Source organism: Cucurbita pepo, chromosome 18 (assembly GCF_057944985.1).
Source record: "Cucurbita pepo subsp. pepo isolate OVF chromosome 18, ASM5794498v1, whole genome shotgun sequence".
Classification (NCBI taxonomy): domain Eukaryota; kingdom Viridiplantae; phylum Streptophyta; class Magnoliopsida; order Cucurbitales; family Cucurbitaceae; genus Cucurbita; species Cucurbita pepo.
The window spans coordinates 6,426,205-6,449,992 of record NC_141815.1 but is presented as its reverse complement, the minus strand read 5'-3'; the positions used below and the strand labels follow the sequence as shown (position 1 = coordinate 6,449,992).

The window sequence follows — 23,788 nt, the reverse complement described above, 5'->3', positions numbered from 1 at the left end:
AGGAAGCACAAACATATTTTTTACAAAATGTTTGTGTTAGATGTCACAGCAATGTTTGTCCAAAGATGCATTGACTGTAGTCGCATGACGGATGTCTTGGTCATAATTGTCCAGGACATGTTGTCCATGGCCGCACGCCCGTTCCAAACCTCTTTTTGTTTGTTTTCATATTAGATAGGTATTTACTATTATTGTTGTCTCAATATGGGGGTGTATGATCATTCACCAAAAACCATGGCTATATCCGTCAAGGTTAAAATGCCCCAAAACGTACTATATGGGGATATGACTAGTTGTCACTTCTTCCTACCCAGGTTATATGCTATCAAAGCCGTTGTTATTGCCTTTTCGCTTTTAGCTTATAACATTGTTTTCTTTCAAATTGTTTTCAACGTATTTCCTCGCTCACGTTTTCTAAAACATTTCTCGCAAATGTGACTCGAGGCTGGAGCATACACCAACATTATCCGCGAAGTCTGGATTTCTCAGGGCTGACTTGTTCGCTGGATTAGAACAAGTGCTGCACAATCGCTGTCCCGTTGCTGCAAGAGTGCGATTGAGACATTAGACACGTGTCCAACACTAATACGTCTACGCACACTGCAAATAGTGTCGGACACATTAAAATTTGTGTCCTTTTTTTATAATTACAAATATGTGATGGGCATGTACAGACGCCTAGGACACGCACAAACACAAAAAAAAATCCAAATCTTTGTGATCAGCAGCGACGTTGGAGAGTGCCGATCGGCGACGACATTGGTCAAAAACGGCAGTGTTGGTCAGAAGCATGGTGGCTGCAAAGAGGCGGTGAAGGGAGGAAGATCAAACGAACGACTAGAGAGGGAGGAAAGCACGATAGGGGTGAAGGGAGAAGGGAAGAGACTTTGAAGGGGAATAGAAAGAAGCCTGGGAGGGGGAAGGGAAACATATTTTAGTGGTTCTTTCTCTTAAATGGGCTAATTTTAATGTCGTTTTTAATATTGAGCTTGATTTCGTGGGCAATAACTTATTGGGTTTTATGCACCATTTAAATTTTAAACTACATTTAATTGTCATTTAAGTCTTCATTCACAATTTTTTATTGTAACGATTTTTGGTTTGATCTTTTAATAACTGAGTTAGGGATAGAAGTAGAATCAAGTGATGTAATAAAAGAATTCGGGCGATGACAATTGGTTATAAGAACAAATGAAGAAGTAGGCTAAGTACACGTGTTTAAACTTCACAACAGGCAATGGGAAGCTCAATGTCAAAGAAACTACTGGCATAGGACACGTGCCTGAAGGTTGTTGTGGTGGCCGCCTAGAATACACTCGAGTAATGGGTGGGCAAGGAGGAATAGAAATTAAAGAACATGGAGTAGGGGAATAGGCTAGAGAGATAATCTAATTGACATCCTCCACATAGTGATGAAGTAAAAAGACATATCTTCCAAAAATGTAACACCAGGAGAAATCATTGTTAAGACTAGGATAATAACAACGATATCCTTTTTTAACGAGAACAGCTAAGAAATATGCATTTCAAGGATTTGGGGTCTAACTTGGTACGATGAGACAAACATCTCGAGCCAAACAAGTGCAACCAAATAGTTTTTGTGCAACCAGGAACAAAGATTTTGTTGGAAAAAGAACACAACGAGGTATCTCACCAATAAAAAAAGATAAAGGCGTTCTATAATCAAGAAGCAAGTTATGGAAATTGTGTTGGCCCAAAAATGCTTTGTAACATGCATTTGAAAGGATAATCAAGTACGTGCCTATTTTTTCATTCAGCAGCTTCATTTTGGGATGGAGTATCAATAGATGAAGATTAATGAATAACACCATTTTTACGTAAGATCAAGCATATGAGAAAAATAGTCACCAACATTATCAGTGCGCAAAGCTTAAAGAGAGACATTAAACTAAGCTTCAATTTCAGCATGGAAAGCACAAAAGTAAGAAAGTAACTCAAAAGGATTTTTTATTAAATATAACCAAGTCAAACGAGAATAATCGTCAATCAAAGTAACAAAATATCCAAATCCTATTTGAAACACGATTGGACATGAACCCCGAATGTCTAAATGAACTAATTCGAAGGAGCATTAGCTTGTTTATTGACTCTAGGATTGGAACTAAGACGATGAAATTTGGCAAATTTGAATCACATGGGGTCCAACTCCATAGCAGACCACAACTTTTGATATTTGGTGATAAAAAATGTAAAGATCCCCGATTTAATATTCTTTACCAATAATCTTCTTCGTCGTACGATTTTGAGACAAGCAATAGCCAGGAAAAAAAGAAAACAAAATAGTTGTAACAAGTGAGTTTACTAACAAAAATCAAGTTAAAAGAAAGTTGAAGCAAAGGTAAAAGAGAAGACAAAGAGAGATGGTGTTAATTTATGGGTGATAGATCCAGAAGATGTTGATATGCCTGCCAAGCGAAAACTACCTTGTTATATGGGTTGTAGCACAAAGTCTATGATCCATTTGGAAGAGGATGTAGGTATGGTATCTGGTCTCATGGTCATGCTTGTCCAGAACCTGTTGCCCATGGTCGCATGCCCACGACACGTCAAACCTCTTTTACTTGTTTTTGGGTTGTATTACTTTCTTAATTCATTTCTGGTGTATGGCTATTCGACGAGATCATGTCAAGCCCTGCCAGACCTAAATTGCCTCAAAATGTACTACAGGGAGACCAAGTAGTCATTAAACCTCCCCCGAACAAGTATTGTAATCTCCCCTGCCCAAATATTGACTTTCACAATGCTCAATTTCAACTTGTTTGCAACAATTTTCCTCGCCCATGTTTTCTAGAACATTTTCTCTCAAAACATGGCTTGAGGCTCGACTATACACTAGAATTGTCCGCAAAGTCCGACTTTCCTCGCACAATCGCTAGTCTGTTGTCTAGAAAGTGTGATTGTGACAAGTGGTATTAAAGCTTCGTTAGCTTCTAGTGGCATCAAAGACCAAAACGATGTTGGCACTAAAGAAGTTGGCTAAGTCGCAAGTTGAGAAACTCACTGAGATCGAATATGACATGTCCTTCTTAAAAGAAATCTTCAACACTGTCTGCTTTTTGAAAGGTCGAGTGACAGGATTGAGTGGAAAAGTCAATAAAATCGACGCAATGGGCACCTGCCGGGATGGGTTGTCAATCAAAGAACTGATATTCAGAATTGACTCCCTAGAAGAAAGAGATACACGATTGAACAGTTTAGAACGCGAAGGTAGCACTAAGAGTTCTATCGCACACATGGAAGGACGTGTCGAAGAGCTAGACATTACACAAAGGACCATGCTGAAACATTTCAGCAAATTGACAACAATAGAAGCCATCAAGGGAGAGATGGCTGAAATGAATACCCAATTGAACTTGATCATGCTGGCCGTAGAGAATCAAACCCGAAGTCAAGCTTAAGTTAGCCTCAACAAACTAAAGATCCCAGAACTCAAGGGAAACGGGATGCAAAGGAACTCGAAAATTCCGTCTTCAACTACTCAAAAGAACTCAAAGTTACCTTGGTCACAATGTATCTTGTAGGTGATGCAAAACTATGGTGGCATTCGAATGTAAACAACATTCAAAGCGGGTTATACACCATAAAATTGGTGGGAAGACCTCAAGAAAGAGTTGAGGAGGACTCAGTTCTTCCCCGAAAATGTAGAGTTCATAGCAAGGTGAAAACTGCGAGAATTGAAACACACAGGAGGAATCAAAGATTATGTAAAGCAATTCTCGACCTTGATGTTGGACATTAAAGATATATCCAAGGACAAAGTATTCTACTTTGTCGAAGTGCAACATTGGGTGAGAACAAAATTATATGAACAAAAGGTGCAAGGTCTTGCAGTTGCATTTGCTACCGCAGAAAGACTCATGAACTTTAGGAGTGACACCAGTTTCCAAAGAAGAAACACGCCTCCCACCCCCAAACTCTAGGGGCAAACCATATAAGCTAACAGGTCAAAAGACTGAACGGCCCAACAGATCGAATGGAGGGAATAGATAGGCCTCCTTAAAATACCAATACTGGTCCATCTCGAGGGTCTTACCCCCAAAGGAACTACAATGCATGTTGTGTAAAAGCCCCAACTAACTTTCCTATTACCCTCACCGAGCATCCCTCAGAACACTCCAACTATTGGTACAAGAGAGCAATGACCCAGGAGCCGAACCAACAGTAGAAAAAGAGGAAGACCACGACACTCCTAAAATGTGGTCGTTGAAATTTTTATTGGTCATTCAAAGGAAGATGAGTAATGACCCAGGAGCCGAACCGGCAGCAGAAAAAGAGGAAGACCATCACACTCCTAGAATAAGAGTGTTGAATTTTTATCGGTCATTCAAAGGAAGATCAATCCGAAAGAAGTGAGAGAGAAGTGGCTAATGTTTGTCAACGCATTGATAAATATGTGACCCAGCAGAAGCACCTTGGTAGACTTGGGCGCGGCCCATAATTTCATCTAAGACCAAGAAGCCCGAAGATTGGGCTTCGAATAGAGAAAGACTAGAAAAATGAAAGCGATTAATTCAGAGGCCCTACCTATTATTGGGGTCTTCAAGAGAGTCTTTGAAATTGGGGGCTTGGTCTGGAGAAATGGATCTAGTCGTGGTTCGCATGAATGACTTCGACGTGGCACTTGGGATGGACTTCCTTCTTGAACACAAAGTTATCCCAATACCATTGGCGAAGTGCATAGTAATTACTGATTGTAATCCTACCATAATACTCGCAAGCATCAAATAGTCGTGCAACTTGATAATTTCACCCTGCAACTCAAGAGAGGACTCACTCAAGAGAAGCCCACATTTATGACCATACCTTTGGTGGAATAGGTAACCACCACCAATCCGGCCCCGAAGGAAGTTCAAGACGTCCTACATGATTATGCACCTCGTCGGGGCATTGATCATGAAATCAAACTCCTAACAGGGGTCAAACCCCCGACGAAGAATGCATATCGGATGGCTCCACCAAAGCCAGTCGAGTTGAGGAAGAAATTAGATGAGTCATTGGTTGTAGGGTTCATCCGTCCAACATAAGCACCAAAGGGGTCCCTTGTGTTGTTTCAAAAAAAGAAAGATGGAACAGTACGTTTGTGTGACTACAAGGCCCTAACAAAATGACAGTACGCAATGAATACCCATTATCGATTATTACCGACCTATTTGACCAGCTGCATGGGGCCAAATATTTCATGAAGTTGGACTGAGATACTACCAAATGCATATTGCTTAGGGAGATGAACCTAAAACCACTTGCGTGACAAGATATGGTGATGTCCTTTGGCTTGACAAACGCTCTAGCTACGTTCTATACCTTGATGAACCAAATCTTTCACGAGTACTTGGACCAATTCTTCGTGGTGTATCTCAACGATATTGTTGTATACAGTGCCACATTGGAGGAACACAAGATACATATGCACTTAGTCTTTAAAAAGTTGAGGCAAAACCAACTATACGTGAAAAGAGAGATATGTACCTTTGCACAAAAATGTATTAACTTCCTAGGGAAAACCAGCCTGGATAGCGATAAGGTAAAACCTATCCAAGAGTGGAAGATCCCCTGCTTCAATAACCAAAGTACAATCCTTAATGGGATTGACAAACTATTACAGGCAGGTCGTTGAAGGGTTTTCAAGGCAAGTCGCCCTGTTAACAGAACTACTGAAGCAAGACCACTCCTGGTCGTGGTCAGATGAATGTTAAAAGGCCTTCGAAGATCTGAAGGCAACCATGACGAGGGGCCCTCTCCTCAACTTGGTAGATGTCTCTAAGCCTTTTGAAATAAAGACGGATGCATCCGACGTTGCCTTTGGGAGTGTCCTTGTCTAGGAAGGTCACCTCATTGCCTATGAAAGTCGAAAACTCAACAATACAGAAAGGAGATACACATTATCAAAAAAAGAAATGCTAGCTCCCATCCTTTGTCTTAGAGTCTGGAGGCAATATTTGCTAGGATCTCACTTCGTGGTGAGGACAGACAAAAGTGTCATTTGCCACTTCTTTGACCAACCAAAATTGACGTCAAAGCAAGCCTAGTGGCAAGAAAAATTAGTTGAGTTCGACTTCAGGTTCGAACATAAAGCAGGAAAGAGTAATCAAGTTGTCAATGCACTGAGTCGAAAGGGCAAACCTGCGGCCCTATGCATGTTAGTTCACATTCATTCCAGTAAGAACAACGGGTCGATGCGAGATATCATACAGGAACACCTACAAAGAGACCCTTCAGCCAAACCCATTGTCGAGTTAACTAAAGCCAGAAAGACAAGACAGTTTTGGATCGAAGGGGACCTTCTGCTGACGAAAGGTAATTGGTTCTATGTCCCAAAAGCAGGAGATCTCAAAAAGAAACTCATCCAAGAATGTCACAACACTTTATGGGTCAGTCACTCTGGGCAGCAACCTAAGTATGCCTTAGTGAAAAAGGGAAACTTTTGGCCGAACATGCGATACGACATAATGCAGTACATCAAGAAGTGTCTTGTCTGCCAACAAGACAAGGTTGAAAGAGCAAAGGTCTCAAGTCTCCTCGAAGAGGCCAATACCAACAAGACCTTGGGAGAGTGTGTCCTTGGAGTTCATAGTAATTTGAACCATTTAACATATGTTATGTGATCTTGGAAGTAAAGGGAGCTACATTAGTTACCACCATCTGTTTCATCTCAGTCATTAGTGACAGACTGAAGATAAAGCTCAACAAAGAGAAAACCAAACTAAACTGCAAATATTTACAAAACCACAATGCAAACAACACAACCCAAGACAAACTCAAGAGATTTTGTCGAATCCAATCACACGAACAAGTTGAAAAACACAACTCGAAACAAACTCAGTTGATTGAAGTTGATTCAAACAACCTATGCGCCTTCACACATCAGCTCGTGGTAGTGGAGATAGATCTGTTGGGTAGCGCATGTAACTCACACGCGGGTGTTTCTAACAAATGATGGCTCTCCTCTTAGGGTGGGCGGTGTTGAGGAATGGTCACTCTAATGTGATGATCCAAGCTTCATATACTAGCCCTATGTCTAGGAAAAGGAACCTTAACCGCCAAAAGAAAAAAAAATATTCTAAAACTCTAGATATTGCTCTCATACCATGTACACAGTATTGGAAAAATACTTGGTTGTATGTTATATTAGTGGGTCACATATATGTGTATGTATATAGGTATACATGAGAGCCCTAAACTAAGAGGACGACTATACATAATAACATATATTATAACAATAAATTCTTTTCACACTCTAAATCACTTTTTGAATCATCTGAGTCCCATTTCTTATATTGATTTCTTGCGTACTTGTTTCTTTTTCATTAAATCAATCAGAAGTTGTTTCTCATCGAAATGTGTGTGTGAGCTTTGCAACAATGAGCAAAAGAATGAACATGCTAATTCGCTCAGGTAACTGATACTAGGTTAACGGAGATGATGGCCTCGTATGAGGGCAGCTCTCAACATAGTTCCTTGACAACAGAAGCTTGCCTCAATAAAGTCAGCCCTAATTTGAGGACATAAAGGACTTCAATAGCCAATAATATTCCAACTCTATTCTCAGTCCATCCTTAGCAATTGTCATTGAAAATACAATCACCACAACTCCTCTGTTCCGTTCCAGTAAAAAGTTTCTATTACGATCGCCCACATTTGAAGAATAGAAAAGGTATCATTCAATAGCAGGCATTCTTTTCAACTCCAAAATCATAGCCGTACTAAATCTAGATGCTCGATATCCATACACAACTCCAAAAAATACATACCTATCGGACTCTCAGTTGCGCCTCTCTCAGTTGACACCCAAACGCCAGGTCCTTGCAACTCTGGCTGGTCATCCTACATGAATTGAAGTCGAAATGTAAGAAATGCAAGCATTCAAATTGCAGCAGAATTCTGACCAAAACATATTAAAGCTGAACAATTGAAACAAGTCTCACGAAATCGATTAGTAAAGCATCGAAAATCAAATAACCATTAATAAAACAAGCAAATGATAATTTCTGAAACTGGTCAAGCATTACCTCAAGGGAGAATGTGGACAACGCAGCAATGGCTTCTTCGACGGGGACAGCCATGGAGGACTCAAGCAAAGAGAGATCTAGAAAGCAGTCTCGTTTAAGATCATAAGTAGCTAAGGATCTGAGTTGAAATCGTTCTGGTTCGGTAAACTCTTTCTTCGTTGATTTCTTTGTTTTTACTCCAAATTTCAGTTGAGTTGAGGTAGTGTTCTTCAAGAAATTATTTGGGTCCGGAAAATGTATCGTTGCCCTTTCTCAAAATAAATCGATAAACTAAAATTATATATATATACATAAAAATATTTAAATTCATAAATCATTTCAAAAACATTTTTTAAACAAATATTTTAAATAATAATTTTCAACTAAAAAAATATTTAAAATATTATTAAACTTTAAAAAAAAAAATATGTGTTTTAAAGGTGGAAGCTAAGACGAAAAAAAGGAATCGACCAGGGACGGAGGAGGCTAGCCGAAAGATGGTTATTTGTTCGTAAGGTGCCCCTGTTTTTTCAAGGTAAGAAAGGTAGAGAAAATACCTCGAGCCAATGTTCGAGTACCAGGCGCTATGGCGCTGAAGTAATCCATGTCATACTCGCAGACGTCAATTAATTAGAGTTACATCCACCCCGGTAAAAAAAGGGATCCTATCAACTTATGGCTCGAGTACCAGGCGCTACGGCACTGAAGTAACCCATGTCATACTCGCAGGCGTCAATTAATTAGAGTTACACCCCGGTAAAAAAAAGGATCCTATCAACTTATTCCGACCTAGGATAATAATTTCTGCCCTTAGATAAATGAATCAATACTTTCTACTCGAGCTCATTTTTTAAACAAATATTTTAAATAATAATTTTCAACTACAAAATATTTAAAATATTATTAAAGTTAAAAATAAATAGGTAGATATCATGAAACATTAATACTTTGTTTTAAAAATATTTTTAAAATTTTAAAATTTTAAAATAATTTAAAAATACTCTTAAACTTTATGGATGATGATTTATGGACTTCGTAAAAAAATTTGTGCGCAAAATTTTTTATAGTGAGAGGAACAATTTCTCGACACGTTACATTTTCATCTTCGTTTTAATAGATAACTTTTAATGTCGTTTAATTTTCGTGTGTATCTACACGTGCACGTGTGCAAGCATATTCAAAATGACATAATATAATTTAGAAATTTGGATAAATAAAAATTAAGAGTGAACGGACAAACTACAAATACTGAATAAAATTTAAAGTCCGTATCTATCTCGATTAACATAAGTTAGTGTTAGAGCGCATGCACATTAGTTTTTTTTTTTTTTTTAATTTGATAATTTATTGAATGAAAAATTTAAAATTTATTAAACATTTTTAAAAAACTTATCGAACACAAAATTTAAAATTTTAGTATCTCGCAGGGGAATAGAACCAATCGTTGTCTCGGCTGTGCTACTAGAGGCTCTGAAGAAGTCGGGATAGGAGAGCACTCATCTTGGGGTGAGCTTACTACTTAGATGCTTTCAGCAGTTATCGACTCTGTACTTGGCTACCCAGTGTTTACCGTGGGCACGATAACTAGTACACCGGAGGTGCGTCCTTCCCGATCTTCTCATACTAGGAAAAGGTCCGAATTTAAATTTACCGTACCAAATGATATGATGATATGGTGCAAAGCTAAGTGAGAATTGAGTGAATTTGCAGCAAACCAACTTTAATTTGTTGGTTGGTTTTATTTTTGTCTAATGGATTGCTGCAACTTTACTCCACTAATTATGTTCTTGATTTTTCTTGCTAATTACTTCCATTAATCATCAGGCTTCTCTACTTTGGGTACCTTTTACTTCTACATTTTTTTTTTCTCTTTTTAAATTATATTAAGTTCATATGATAATTAGACTAATAATTACATTTTTGTTTTTCAATTTGGGTCGAGTTAAATTTTTAAAAAATAGAAAATTCACTTCTGTTCGTGGGATATTTTTAGGTCGGGTCAAATCAATTGATCGGAAAAAATGGTAGCAAACCAACTCAACCATACTTTAAAGATTATTATAAAAGTTAAGAATATTTGACGTTTGTAGCTGATGTTAGTGGTGTGAACGATTGATATTTGAGTTTTATGACATTTTAATTATTATTGTAACCTGAGTTAGGATGAGTAGAATTTTTTAAAAATAAATTTAAAAAGACAATTGGGTAACCGAACCCAACCCAACCTGAAAATAGATGGTTAGGTTGGGTTGAACAATGAACTCTATTTAGATTATTCGGGTCACCAATCCAACCAACCGAAATTTTTTAATACATTTTTATCTAATACATCTTTTAATTTTAAAAAATATTAATAAAAATTCAAAATTCAATCGCTAATTTTAAAAAATAAAACATTGGATAAGTTCAAGTTAGCTACAAGTATTAGCAAATTTGGAAAAGTAGCCCTTAAAGGGTAAAATTGAAATTAACCACATGAAGTCCAACGTGCAAAGACAACACTCACTATAGACTAAATTTACAAAAGTAACCTTAAAAAGAGGTAAATTACAAAAATAGCCCTAAATTGAGTAAATTTTGAAAAAGATATTTGGCAAATTTAGGCAAATTTAATGGAATCTAACCTGTGAAGAGAACGAAGGTTAAAAATGTGTGGAACACAATTTACTCTTCGAGCTCTTCGATAAGGATTTTCAAATTTTGGTGTTTTTTTTTTTTTATTCGACTAAAATTAAGACTTCTAACCTATCTCAAAAGAATTTAAAGCTAAGATAGAATGTTTTTATTTTATGAACCGCTCGAAGAGACATGACCAAAGAAAAGCCCACAATTTTCATGGAAAGTTTCGGGTTAGAATTTTGAAAATCACAATTTCGTGGTAAGGAGAAGAACAACTTCGGTGGAGAAACCAAAAGCTAAAAGTTGTTAAAATTCAAGAAGCTTGAAGATTAGAAAATTCCAAATTTTGATTCCAAAATTCATTCCGATTCATATGATGGGTTTTATAATATTAAATTTAGGGCAAGATAAGGAGCAAGCTTGGTGAAGAACTCGAGAGGTTGTAACCTCTCGAGCGCCTTGACCAAGAGTAAAGAAGAAATCCAAAATTTTGATTAAGTCATGTTCGAGCAGCCTACTTTTACGTCAAGAAATCGAGTGAAAATAGCTACTAAATCATTGAGAAAAGCTCGAGTTTTAGAACACAAAAACTAGCTCAAAGTGCAAGTTCTTCAAACAACTGGAGATTGGAGGCTATGCTAACATGGTGGTTCATTTAAACGGCTCACTTCGCCTAGTTGACCTTTACTTATTAAATTAACTCACCTGTTTTTAGACGAGTTCTCATAAAAGTTTTTTAGTATTTTTGAAATTAGACTCAATTTGGCACCTATTAAAAAAGTTGAAGGAAACGGGCTTCAAGAAGGCCGTGAAAAGGATCTTGAAGACATCTGAGCTTGTAAGTTTCACCTGTTTTTAAGTTTCAAAACTCGGACGGTGACCAAAAAGACGAAAGCGAGAATGATTAAAAATAAAATAAGTGAAAAGTAGAATAAATAGTAAAAATTCAATAAAATTTAAAATAATAGAAAAAGAGGTTTTGTTTCAAATATTGCAAAGGGATTACGAAGGTAAAAGGAAATTTAAAAAACTTCGAAATGACTGAAAACTGACTTACGCTCCAGAACGACTCCCTCTATGACTGTATAGCTCTCGAATGCTCCTCCACCTCGACCCATAGCCTGCAAACACTTGAAAAAGATAGGAAAAGAGGGATGGGTATAAAAATTATACAGTAAGCCACCTCATCACATTCTAGGCTTAACAAATTCTCATGGACTTTTCTTTAGCTTTAGGCGTTCGGTTATGGTATAATCTCCTTGGGGCTATTTTGGTTCTTCGTCCTTTCATTTATACCCTAAGAGTTTCTTAAGTCGAGCTGTGAATGACCGGTGACCTACGAGGAGCTACCTCAAACATGACTTATGAGACTACTTGGTATCTTACATAGGAGGTGAGCTGCAACCACGTAGGTCCATAATAGTCCCCCTCATCATGAAGGGGCTACCCCTCCCTTATCCCATCTAGCTAAATAGTCTATACGACGTAGGCTCACGTTTCCCATACAAAATGGCTAGGAGCAATGGATTCTAATCAAGAACCCTTGGTCCCCTACGAAGCTATGACACCGTTCATACACTTGCAGCCTAAGGGTACACCTAAGGTGGCTCGCATGTCGTGGTGGTTTGTTAGGCTTCTAAGGGAAATGTTAGGTTATACTTGTCACTCTAACCAAAAATCCATAGACTTAGTTATAATAATGGGTCATAGAAATTAACCGAGTATGTACATAACAATTTTCTAGAATCAACGTATTTAATTCATGAAAAAATAAACCTATATGCTCAACGAGGCGATAACATTCATCAACATCTGGAGCACAAAGCTCATAATTTCCAACCTGCTTCGCATTATGCATATATATATACTTGATAGACATACATCCTAAATTCTTTTCATACAAAATCTATTCAATATACTAGCATGCAATCAAGCAAATTCTACAAGCATTTTTTTTAATTCTGTATGGTGACATACGTGATTGACGCGCGCCCTTTGTTTAGCGTTTTTACACAAATAGGGTGTCCAAAATACTGATTTTCCTCAATTAGGTTCTAATTCACATAAAATTTTTGTTAGAATGGGAATTAGAATAAACATCGGGCAAACACAAGTCGAATGGACCGAAAAGAAGTTTACACGCGCTAGAGATGGACTCCACACGCGCACAGACACGCCTGAGGGAGGAGCACGCGCATTCTGATGCTGCCATGTGGCGTGTTCGGGTTGGTCAACCGTTGATGAGTGTGTGGGTTCAAATCTGGAGGCGCACGATGGGTAGCCAAATTTCTTTACGTTATTTGGTTCGAATCCTAGTCATTAATTCGATAAGCCTCATCGTAGTGGGAGAATTATGAACCGATTCAATCCTACTAAAATTCAAATTGTCATATTAGATGACCAATTTGAAGGCTTATTCCCCTCAAAATAGTTACGAGGGATGATGACAAAGGATAAATATTTTGAAGTCATAAAATCCAAGCGATGGTCGATGTTCTTGATGAGGTTAAACTCATAGGATATGAATGGATCTACAAAAAATTTGGAGTTAAATTCATTTTTGAAATGAATTTAACCTATAGATTTTTGAATAGGATGTTTGGTAACCTATGACTTTGATAAATTGTAATGAGCGAAAACAAGAAAATTACTGATTGATTAGCAGATTTTCTCAATATTTTTTTTTTATTTTTTTTAAATGTTGAGGACATTACTCATTATGAACAATGAATCTTTCAATCTAATATAAATAGATGAGTACCTAACCAATTCCAAATAAATGATTTGGAATAATTTTAAAGCAACAAAATGACTTGTATGACTATAATAATTTTTTAAACATTTGTAAGGTGTTTCAGATGTGATTTAGGTGGTCACTTTCATTGTGATGATAGTGATACAAAGACTAATATTAAGAAAATTATAAAAGATCAAGCTATAAAGAATGATATTGAGAGAGAAAGCATCGTGGTAGTGACTAAGATGACTTTTAATGATAATTATTTTGATTTATATAAAATGACTCTTTAGGCTAAAGTGTTTTTTTCCTTCTTGAACAAGGTCTGTTCTATTTGCTCCTTCCCCTGAACCTGATTGAACTGTAAAAGAAGATGAGAGTTAGTCAAGTCAGAATGTATTTGTCTCGAGCTTCAAACACATGGTAAAGCAGCTTCGATTACCTCGTTAGAAGTTCGTGAGGTGCCGCTGCAGCTTATTACCTCTTGATTCACCCTCCCCCCCCCCCCAAAAAAGGAGAGAGATGTCCCGTCCCTTCTTTATGCACATCCATGAGGGTCATCTAGAATGTCTAGGATTACGAGACATGTCTCATCTTCTCTAGGGCAAGTAGGAGAACATGTTGGGTATAGAGTACGCCCTAAGACACATGTCTCATCAGCTTAGTGGAAGTGGGAGATTGTTGGAATTTTTTTTTATTTAATCTAAGGTCATTACTATACCTTGAAATGCGGAATATACATTAAATGGGGTCTGACTTACACTCGCCTTTTATTACCTTGTGAAAGAGAAAATGATTACAAAGGAAAGAAAGGAAAAGAACATTATTGAAATAAAGGAGAAGGAACAAAACCGAAATGAATGTCTTATACTACCCTATGGTTTATTATGCAAATACAATTCAACCTATACTAATGTTGCAAACTGAATTCAACATGTGCCACAGTCCCGGGGTGTACGATGCCGCCGTCGATGTCACATGGGTGTCTTGCCCTTATCTGAAAAGGTAAAGTAGCACGAGGCTTGAGCATTCTAGAATACTCAGTAAGTGACCCCCTATCGGGGTTATGCAACAATCACACGCAATGAAATGATGGGACCTATCGTTTCGTTTCGTTTCGTTTTTCCTACGGTGCAGTCCTAATGGGTAATCGTGGACGTGTACCATATACTCTACACACAGCCCATACGTGCGAGTATGTGCTCACCAACTAGTTCGCACACCGCTGGGCCACTTTCCTTATCCGGTGGGCATACTCTGGGAGCCCCTTATGCCGGGACCCGTTAAAACTAGTAACTGTCACGGCAGTGCTATGCAAAGCATAACGATCGTTGGCCTACCATTGGATGTACGCGTTCGTACCCTCGTGATGGGACAGGGGTATCCCCCAGATGCACGAACACACAATATGCATGAGGTCCCCACTAGTCCTACATTTAACATTAATGAACATAACCCCTCGTCACGTTTCATGTTTACATGTAATTCTCATTTTCATTTCTGTACATATCATACATATTCCTATCAGGGTTATGTTTCCATGCAGTTTACCGTATTTCATGTCATACAATTCATGTTGTTTACATTCAAATATTCTGTACAATCATGCATAATCATTCAGGAACCACATATCTTCACATGCATATTATATCACATCAAACAAAGGAGCATACATAGCATACATTCACGTTCACATGAGTTCGTACTTAAGCACATTAAACTGGCATACGATGCCATGACACGTGCAAATCCACGGGCACGTGCCAACATACAACAATTAACGCGTAACCTACGATGGGTGAGCCACTTACTTGGTACGCCTTAGCTGAAGTACTCCCTAGAATATAACGTAAGCTCCTAGCTCCTCATGAATGTTCTACGCTTCCGTTGGTGGTTGGTTCCTATTGGTTCATTCATCACTTTCGTTAGTATTTCACAAACATAATTCCCAACTTGAATTTGTGAAATACGACCTTAAAATTGTCTATTTTACCTTAAACAAGGCCGAAATTAAGTCCGGGAGGGTCGAAATGGTGACAAACAGGCTGGAATTAGGTTTTCCGAGCCGAATAAGCCGCCGCCGAGCGGATTGAGCCGCGGGAGCCGAAGGGAGCCGCGCTGTAGATGTGCCACGTGGCACAATCAGAAAGTGATGCGTGTGCAGGGGTCTCGGGTTGAGGCGCAGGTTATCGAATCGCTTGCGGGTCTCGGGTCGTACGCGGGTGACGGGCCGTTCACGAGTGACAGGCCGTTCGACTGAAGCGCCTGGGCCGCGGGAACCGTCGGGTACTGGGCTGACCTAAGGGGACTGGGTTTGGTTCGGGTTGCGGGATACGGCCCTCGGGTCGAACTTTGTCCTCTTTGCCTGATTTCCTGCACATTTGTCCGGCGACCTTTTTCTCTCCTCATTAACGTCATCTCGACGTCCTTTTTTCCTTCTTTTTTCTCTGTTCCCGAGTCTCTTCTTTCCCCTAACCCCGTTTTTGGTATAGATTTGGTTTGTAAGGGCCTCACACTCCCGGATCTGGAGAAGTTCAGAAATCCAACGTTTCGTCTTCCTTGCCGACAGTGTTCAACGTAAAGGATTCGTCTAAATCTACTCCTGATGTGTGTAAAAGGTTCTAGGATTACTTTTATGGAGTAAAATGGAGGTTTTGACGTCGATTTTGTATGGTTCGGCTTCGCCGGAGTTTCGTCAGATTTTTCTGTTCCTTCTCATTTTTTTTCTCTATTTTCGTTATTTGGAGGTCGTTTTGGGGTGGCTGAAGGTTGGGGTCGAGTTCTGTGGCATCCCAGCCTTCGGCCACCCTTTGTGGGTCATGTGTGAGCGAAAACTCCGGCGTCGCCGGTGTTTTCGGTTCTGCCGACGCCCGCATTTTTTTTTCCAGTTTCGTTACATTACCTACCCCTAAAAAGAACTTTCGTCCTTGAAAGTCTCGAGCTCATGGATCAACTCAGGATATTTTTCCTTTATTTCCTCCTCTCGTTCCCACGTAGCTTCCTCGATTTGGTGGTTACGCCACAATAACTTAACGAAACCTATATTTCTGTTACGTAAGGCTTTCACTTTTCGGGCTAGGATTCTAATCGGTTTCCCCTGATAACTTAAATCTTCATCGATTTTGAGAGGTTTGTAGTCTATACGTGCGTAGGGTCTGCAATATATTTCCTTAACATGGACACATGAAATACATCGTGTACGCTTGAAAGTGAAGGTGGTAAAGCTAGTTTGTAAGCTAACGAACCTACTCTTTCTAAAATTTTAAACGGTTCAATAAATCGGGGGCTTAGCTTCCCCTTTTGTCCGAATCTTAGAATGCTTTTCATAGGAGCTACTTTTAGGAACATTGGGTCCCCCTCTTTGAAGTCTAAATTCCTACGCCTAACGTCGGCGTAGCTCTTTTGCCTACTCTATGTGGTACGCATCCTTACTCTAATTTTCTGTACCGCCTCGTCGGTGATGCGGACCAGCTCGGGTCCTACAAGTTTTCGTTCTCCTACTTCATCCCAGCACAATGAGGATCTACATCGTTTTCCATACAACACTTCAAAGGGTGCCATCTCGATGGTTGCTTGAAAGCTGTTGTTGTAAGAGAATTCCATTAAGTGTAGTTTAGTGTTCCAACTCCCTGTGAAATCCATAACGCATGCTCGAAGCATGTCTTCCAGGATTTGGTTTAATCATGCTGTTTTGGCCATCCGTTTGTGGGTGGAAGGCGGTGCTAAAGTTGAGGCGGGTACCCATCGCTTTTTGGAGTCCGCACCAAAAGGCCGACGTAAAACGCAGGTCCCAATCCGACACAATTGACACCGGTACTCCATGCAACCTCACAATTTCTTTCACATACAGTTGGGCCCAATTGTCTACTGTATATGTTGCCATACCCGGTAGGAAGTGGGCCGACTTTGTCAGACGATCCACTACCGCCAGATTACCGTATAACCCTTTAATGTTTTGGGTAGGCCTACTATGAAATCCATGGCAATGTTTTCCCATTTCCATTCCGGTATACTTAGAGGTTGTAGTAGCCCGACGGTTTTCTGCCTAGGAACTTTTACTTATTGACACACCAGACATTTACTTGTTAGGATCGCACAACAACACACACTCGATCTAGATGAACACAAAGAACAGGATAGAGAAAAAGCAAGGAGAACTCTAGCTAAAGGATTTGTATTGATGACTCCAAGTATGTACAGTAAGAGAGAATACAGAGAATAGAAAAAGTACATTTTCAAAGCTCTACGGGATATATATATAGTTCAGTTTATTATATATAGCTTTACCAGATTTAACCATCTATTATATCTTTACCAGATTTAACCATCTACTATATATAGCTATTTACCATATATAGTTTTACCGGATATAGCTTTACCAAATATAGCTTTACCGGATATAACCGTTGACCAAGATATAACTAAGCAGCAGGCTCCGTAACTTAACAATTCTCCCACTTGGAGACTGATCTAGTCAACCAAGAATTTCATTCTCAAACGACCATGAGCATCTTCATGGCACCATATCAATTGAGGCTTTGCACAACCTCAATATTCCAACATCAACACATTTTGTCAACATGTTTGCTGGATTCTTTGCGCCCTCTATCTTCTCCAAATACATCACCATCTTTGCAAGTGAAATGGTATCGTCTTCTGTGTTTTCTCTTCAAATGATAGACCGGGTTCCTTCGCCAACTGTATGACACTCTGACTATCTCTATAAAGAATATCTTTGTGCTACTTCTTGCCCATTCTTCCAAATAGCCAGTCATCCATGTCGTCTTCTTTCCAGCTTCAGCTATTTCCACGTACTCAGCCTCAGTACAACGCATTTTTGAAGCCTAGACGTCCCATCATCCATGGCTTGCTCCCACTTGGTTGTATCATCCAACTATAGGGCCTCCTCAAAGGGTTGTGGTTCCCTTTCATCGGCAACAGATAGTGTGATGAAGGTACATACATATCTGGTACTCTGATCGTACTGGATGATCTTCTCAACACCGGTTCAGGTGTCACTTGCTCCACTACTGATTCTCTCGCAACATCCTCAGGAGTTTGTTGAGTATCTGCTACAAGACCACTAGGTGATTTTCTCCGCAACTCAACCTCAACTCCCACTTGCTTTGGGTCTTTTCGCCATACAGGTAGTGTAGCCAAATTTTTAACGCGAACACCACCACTGTCAGCTCCAAATCATGTGTAGGATAGTTTTTTTCGTAATCTTTTAGTTCGTGTAACGCATACGCAACAACCTTGCCGTATTGCATCAATACACAACCTAACCCCTTTTTGGATGCATCACTGTAAATCACGTATCCCACAAAACTCTCTGGAACTGTGAGCACTGGGGCGGATACTAGTCTTAGTTTTAGCTCTTGAAAGCTGGCCTCACAAGTATCGTCCCAAACGAAAGGTACACCTTTTTTTTTCAATTGGGTGAGAGGCGTGGCTATTCTAGCGAAGTCTTGGACAAACCTTCGATAGTAACCTGCCAATCCCAAGAAAGTTCGTATCTCGATGACCGTTGTTGGGCGTTTCCACTTCGTGATAGCTTCTATCTTATTAGGATCTATGAAGATTTCGTCTTTAGACACTACATGCCCTAGAAACGAAACCTGTCGTAGCAAAAATTCGCGTTTGGAAAATTTGGCATACAACTTGTTCTCCCTTAGGATAGTTAAGGCTTTGTGAAGGTGCTCTTGGTGTTCTTGGTCCGTTTTCGAGTATATCAAGATGTCGTGTATGAACACAATCACAAATGAGTCTAAGCACTCCTTAAATACTCGGTTCATTAATTCCATAAATATCGCTGGGGCATTGGTGAGACCAAAAGACATCACCACAAGCTCGTAGTGGCCATATCTAGTTCGAAAGGCTGTTTTCGGTATGTCTTCATTTTTAATCTTAATTTGATGATATCCTGATCGAAGATCTATTTTAGAAAACACTGTCGCCCCTCGCAGTTGGTCAAATAGGTCCTCGATATGGGGTAACGGGTATTTGTTCTTTACCATCCTCTTGTTTAATTCCCTATAATCAATGCATAAATGCATTGAGCAATCTTTCTTTTTGACAAACAACACTGGGGCACCCCAAGGGGACACACTAGGTCGAATGAAGCCTTTATCTAACAGGTCTTGCAGTTGTGATTTAAGTTCTTTTAGTTCTGCTGGTGCCATGCGGTACGGGGCCTTAGAGATGGGTCCCGTTCCTGGTTCCAGTTATATTCCAAAGTCTACCTCTCGCGATGGAGGGATTCCCGAGAGGTCCTCCGGGAAGACATCCATAAATTCGTTTATTATGGATACTGTATCTATTGGTTTTTCCATTTCTTTTGTGTTTACTGCATAGGCTAGAAACGCCCACCCACCTTGTTGTACCAGGTGTCTTGCTTTCATCATCGATATTATTTTTGGGGTGATACCTGTAAGGTTCCTTTAAACTTAAAGGTGAGTCCGTTTGGAGGTGTGAATATCACCTCTTTCTTATGGCAGTCTATGTTACCAAAGTTTTCGGCTAACCAGTCCATTCCTAGTATGACGTCAAAATCCGTCATATCCACTACTTTTAAGTCTACGTGGATAGTTTGTCCAGCTATTACCACTTGTCCGTCTTTTACTCTATTTTTCGTAACTAAGTCTACCCCTGCTGGGGTACCGACCGACAACACATGCATTAAGGGTTCTACTACGAACCCTGCTTGTTTAACAAATGGTAAAGAAACAAAGGAATGGGTAGAACCAGAATCAAACAATGTCAACGCAAAGTGTCCTAGTATAGAAAGCGTACCTGTCACCACGGTGCCAGACGTTCCCGCCTCTTTACTGGTCTTGCATATGCCATGGTTTGTGGGCGGGTTTGTATGGTGGGCTCTCAAATGACCGATCTTCTAAGGAGTTCCCTTGGATTTCCCGAGCTCCTTGTATGGCAAGTTCTGGCCACATGACCTGCATGACCATAGATATAGCACATACCTGAGCCCGCCAAACATCTCCCAACATGTTATTTTCCACAGTTACGGCACAGGGGCTTCTCTAGTGTTCGGTATCGGGCTATTGGGGGTGGAGTAGGTGGCCTACTCTGATATCGAGGTCTATAGAGCGGTGGTTGGAATTATGTGGTTACGACCTCAACAGGGCGTTTCCTCCCTGTGACAACCGTTGGCTCTGTTTTTTTCTCCTCTGGGGGTTCCTCTAGGGCCTTGGCCGTCCTTAGGACCTCTTCATAGGTTTTTGGGTTAAAGGCCTCTAACATGCGGCGGGTCTTCGGGTTCAATCCCAACATAAATTTTTCTGTCTGTTTCTCTTCAGTGTCAGCTAATGACAGTACAAACCTTCTCAATCTCATGAATTCCTGATCATACTGATCCATCGTGCGATCACCTTGGGTTAAGTGGTTAAACTCTTGTTGTTTCTTTATACGGATTTTCTTTGGATAATAATATTTCAGAAAGGCTTCCTAAAGGTTTCCCACGTTGTAATCCCCTCACCTAGGTTGATGCTCTATTTATTATCCGACCACCACACTTCTACATCTTTTTGTAATACATACGTCGCACACGCCACCTTATGTTCATCAGGGCATCTCATTGACTCAAAGGTCGTTTCCATGTTTGCGATCCACATCTGAGCCGCTGTGGGATCTTCCTTTGAACCGACAAAAGGACGGGGGTTATACCATCTAAAATCCTTTAACCAACTCGTACCATATCTGGATGCGGGTTGTTGGTAGGTTATATAGCTACCGCATCTACCGGTTGCATGGCCACCGCGTTGGCTGGTTGCGTGGCCATTGTCGCGACTTGTTGCGTTGCTAACAACGTGGCCTGTTGTGTGGCTAGCATGGTTTGCATTGTCGTTTGGAGGGATTCCAACATTAACCTTGTGGCGGGGTCTAACCCGGCCTGTGGTGTAGCTTGAGGGGGCGATGCGTATTGAGGAGGGGGTACAGCTTGTGGGGGAGGTGCATATTCAGGAGGTGGTACGGTTTGTGGGGGAAGTGCGTTTTCGGGTGGTGGTACAGTTTGTGGGGGAGGTGCGTATTCAGGAGGTGGTACAAACGCATATGGTTCGGTAGTCAACCCTCTTGGGAAGAGCTTCTATCGGCTTCTCCTCTTCCCCCTCTCCTAATGGGAGGTCGTCCTTTCCCTCTCCTACCTCTTCTACGTCCTCTGTGCGGCATGGTTCTAGAAACCACGAAAATGATTCTAGCTAAGTTTATGATTTACTTATAACATACCCTACATCCTATCTTATAATTCATATAAAAAAAAACATAAATATCATAACGTAAAGACAAACATTACATCAGATCACATCAACACCTTTTCATACAGTATCATGTCATGCATCATTTAAAGGCAACCACATTAAATATATCACAAAGATCATACATCCCTCATACTACATAAGGTATACCTAGCAACGACGGGGCATCGGTAATTGGACTGTGGAACATGCCAAGCCTACTCTGTAGGATAGTCTACAAGTTCTATAACCTGGCTTTGATACCAACTCTAACGACCCTAAATTTTTACCTATTTAATCTAAGATCATTACTATGCCTTGAAATGCGGAATATACATTAAATGGGCCCTCTTCATAAATGCGACTTACACTCGCCTTTTATTAAAGAGAAAATGATTACAAGGGAAAGAAAGGAAAAGAACATTATTGAAATAAAGAAAAAGGAACAAAATCGAAATGAATGTCTTATACTACCCTATGGTTTATTATGCAAATACAATTCAACCTATACTAACCTATACTAACCTATACTAATGATGCAAACTGAATTCAACCTAGACTATGAAATGGAAATACAACTACCCTATGCATGTGCCACAGTCCCAAGGTGAACGATGCCGCCGTCGATGTCACATGGGTGCCTTGCCCTTATTTGAAAAAGTAAAGTAGCACAAGACTTGAGTATTTCTAGAATACTCAGTAAGTGACACCCTATCGGGGTTATGCAACAATCACATGCAATGAAATGATGGGACATATCATTTCGTTTCGTTTTCCCTACGGTGCAGTCCTAACGGGTAATCGTGGACGTGTACCATATACTCTACACACAGCCCATACGTGCGAGTATGGGCTCACCAGTAGTTCGCACACCGCTGGGCCACTTTCCTTATCCGATGGGCATACTCTTGGAGCCCCTTATGCCGGGACCTGTTAAAACTAGTAACTGTCACGGCAGCGCTATGCAAAGCATAACGATCGTTGCCCTACCATTGGATGTACGCGTCCGTACCCTCGTGATGGGACAGGGGTATCCCCCCAGATGAACGAACACACAATATGCATGAGGTCCCCACTAGTCCTACATTTAACATTAATGAACATAACCCCACGTCACGTTTCATGCTTACATGTAATTCTCATTTTCATTTATGTACGTATCATACATATTCCTATCAGGGTTATGTTTCCATGCAGTTTACCGTATTTCATGTCATACAATTCATGTTGTTTACATTCAAATATTCCGTACAATCATGCCATAATCATTCAGGAACCACATATCTTCACATGCATATCATATCACATCAAACAAAGCAACATACATAGCATACATTCACGTTCACATGAGTTCATACTTAAGCACATTAAACTGGCATACAATGCCATGACACGTGCAAATCCACGGGCACGTGCCAACATACAATAATTAACGCGTAACCTACAACGGGTGAGCCACTTACTTGGTACGCCTTAGCCGAAGTACTTCCTAGAATATAACGTAAGCTCCTAGTGTAACGACCCGGGAAAGAACGAAAAAAAAATAATAAATAAAAATTAATAAAAAAAAAAGGAACACGAGAACACGAGAAAAAAAAAATTCAGTCGCCGGAAAACCCGCGAGTTTTCTGGCAACCACCGAATTTCGCGGAACCCATGCGAAACGACGCCCACAACACGCCCAACCCTCAGCCCACGACACCCAGCACCATCACGATACCTAGAAAGAGAGAAAAGACAAAAACTATGAGAGAGAGAGAGAGAGATTTCGGAAAAAAAAATCGGCGAGTGTCCAGTTTCACCGACGAACCCTCAAACCACCCTTAAACCGACACCAAACGACCTGTTACCACCACGAGAAGGGTCCCTAACAAAAGCACGATAACTCAAGGTGCTTTCTGTGCTTCTTCGTAAACGCCGTCGTCAGTAACCGAGGTCAGAAAATTGGATTTTTCCTAATCGTTCATAGATCCATGGTTTTAGGAACCTTTAAGCCGCAAGACTTCCAGAAAAGAAAGAAGGACGACAAATAAAGAGGAAGAGGAAGAGAGAGGACTGAAATCGGCAACGAAAACGCCGCGGGAAGGAGAGAGAGAAAGCTTGCCGAAAAATCGACCGAAGTCGGGTAAGGAAGACGAGACCCACGGATCCGGGTCAACCCGTACCCAGAACCCGAG

General features: G+C 40.2%; 1 protein-coding gene across 2 annotated transcripts in view; it reads right to left on the bottom strand.

Moving 5' to 3' along the window:
• The window catches only part of PIR121 (transcription activator), a 38,492-nt gene extending 30,222 nt beyond the window's left edge, over positions 1-8,270 (bottom strand). For both annotated transcript variants that reach the window (XM_087119573.1, XM_087119572.1), the window contains exons 1-2: positions 8,028-8,270; positions 7,770-7,842 (exon numbers count right to left, since the gene is read on the bottom strand). In XM_087119573.1, coding sequence (XP_086975699.1) covers positions 7,770-7,842; positions 8,028-8,081 — 127 coding nt within the window. In that variant the 5' untranslated portion in view covers positions 8,082-8,270. The remainder of the gene's footprint in view (positions 1-7,769; positions 7,843-8,027) is intronic.
• Between the last annotated feature and the right edge of the window lie 15,518 nt (positions 8,271-23,788).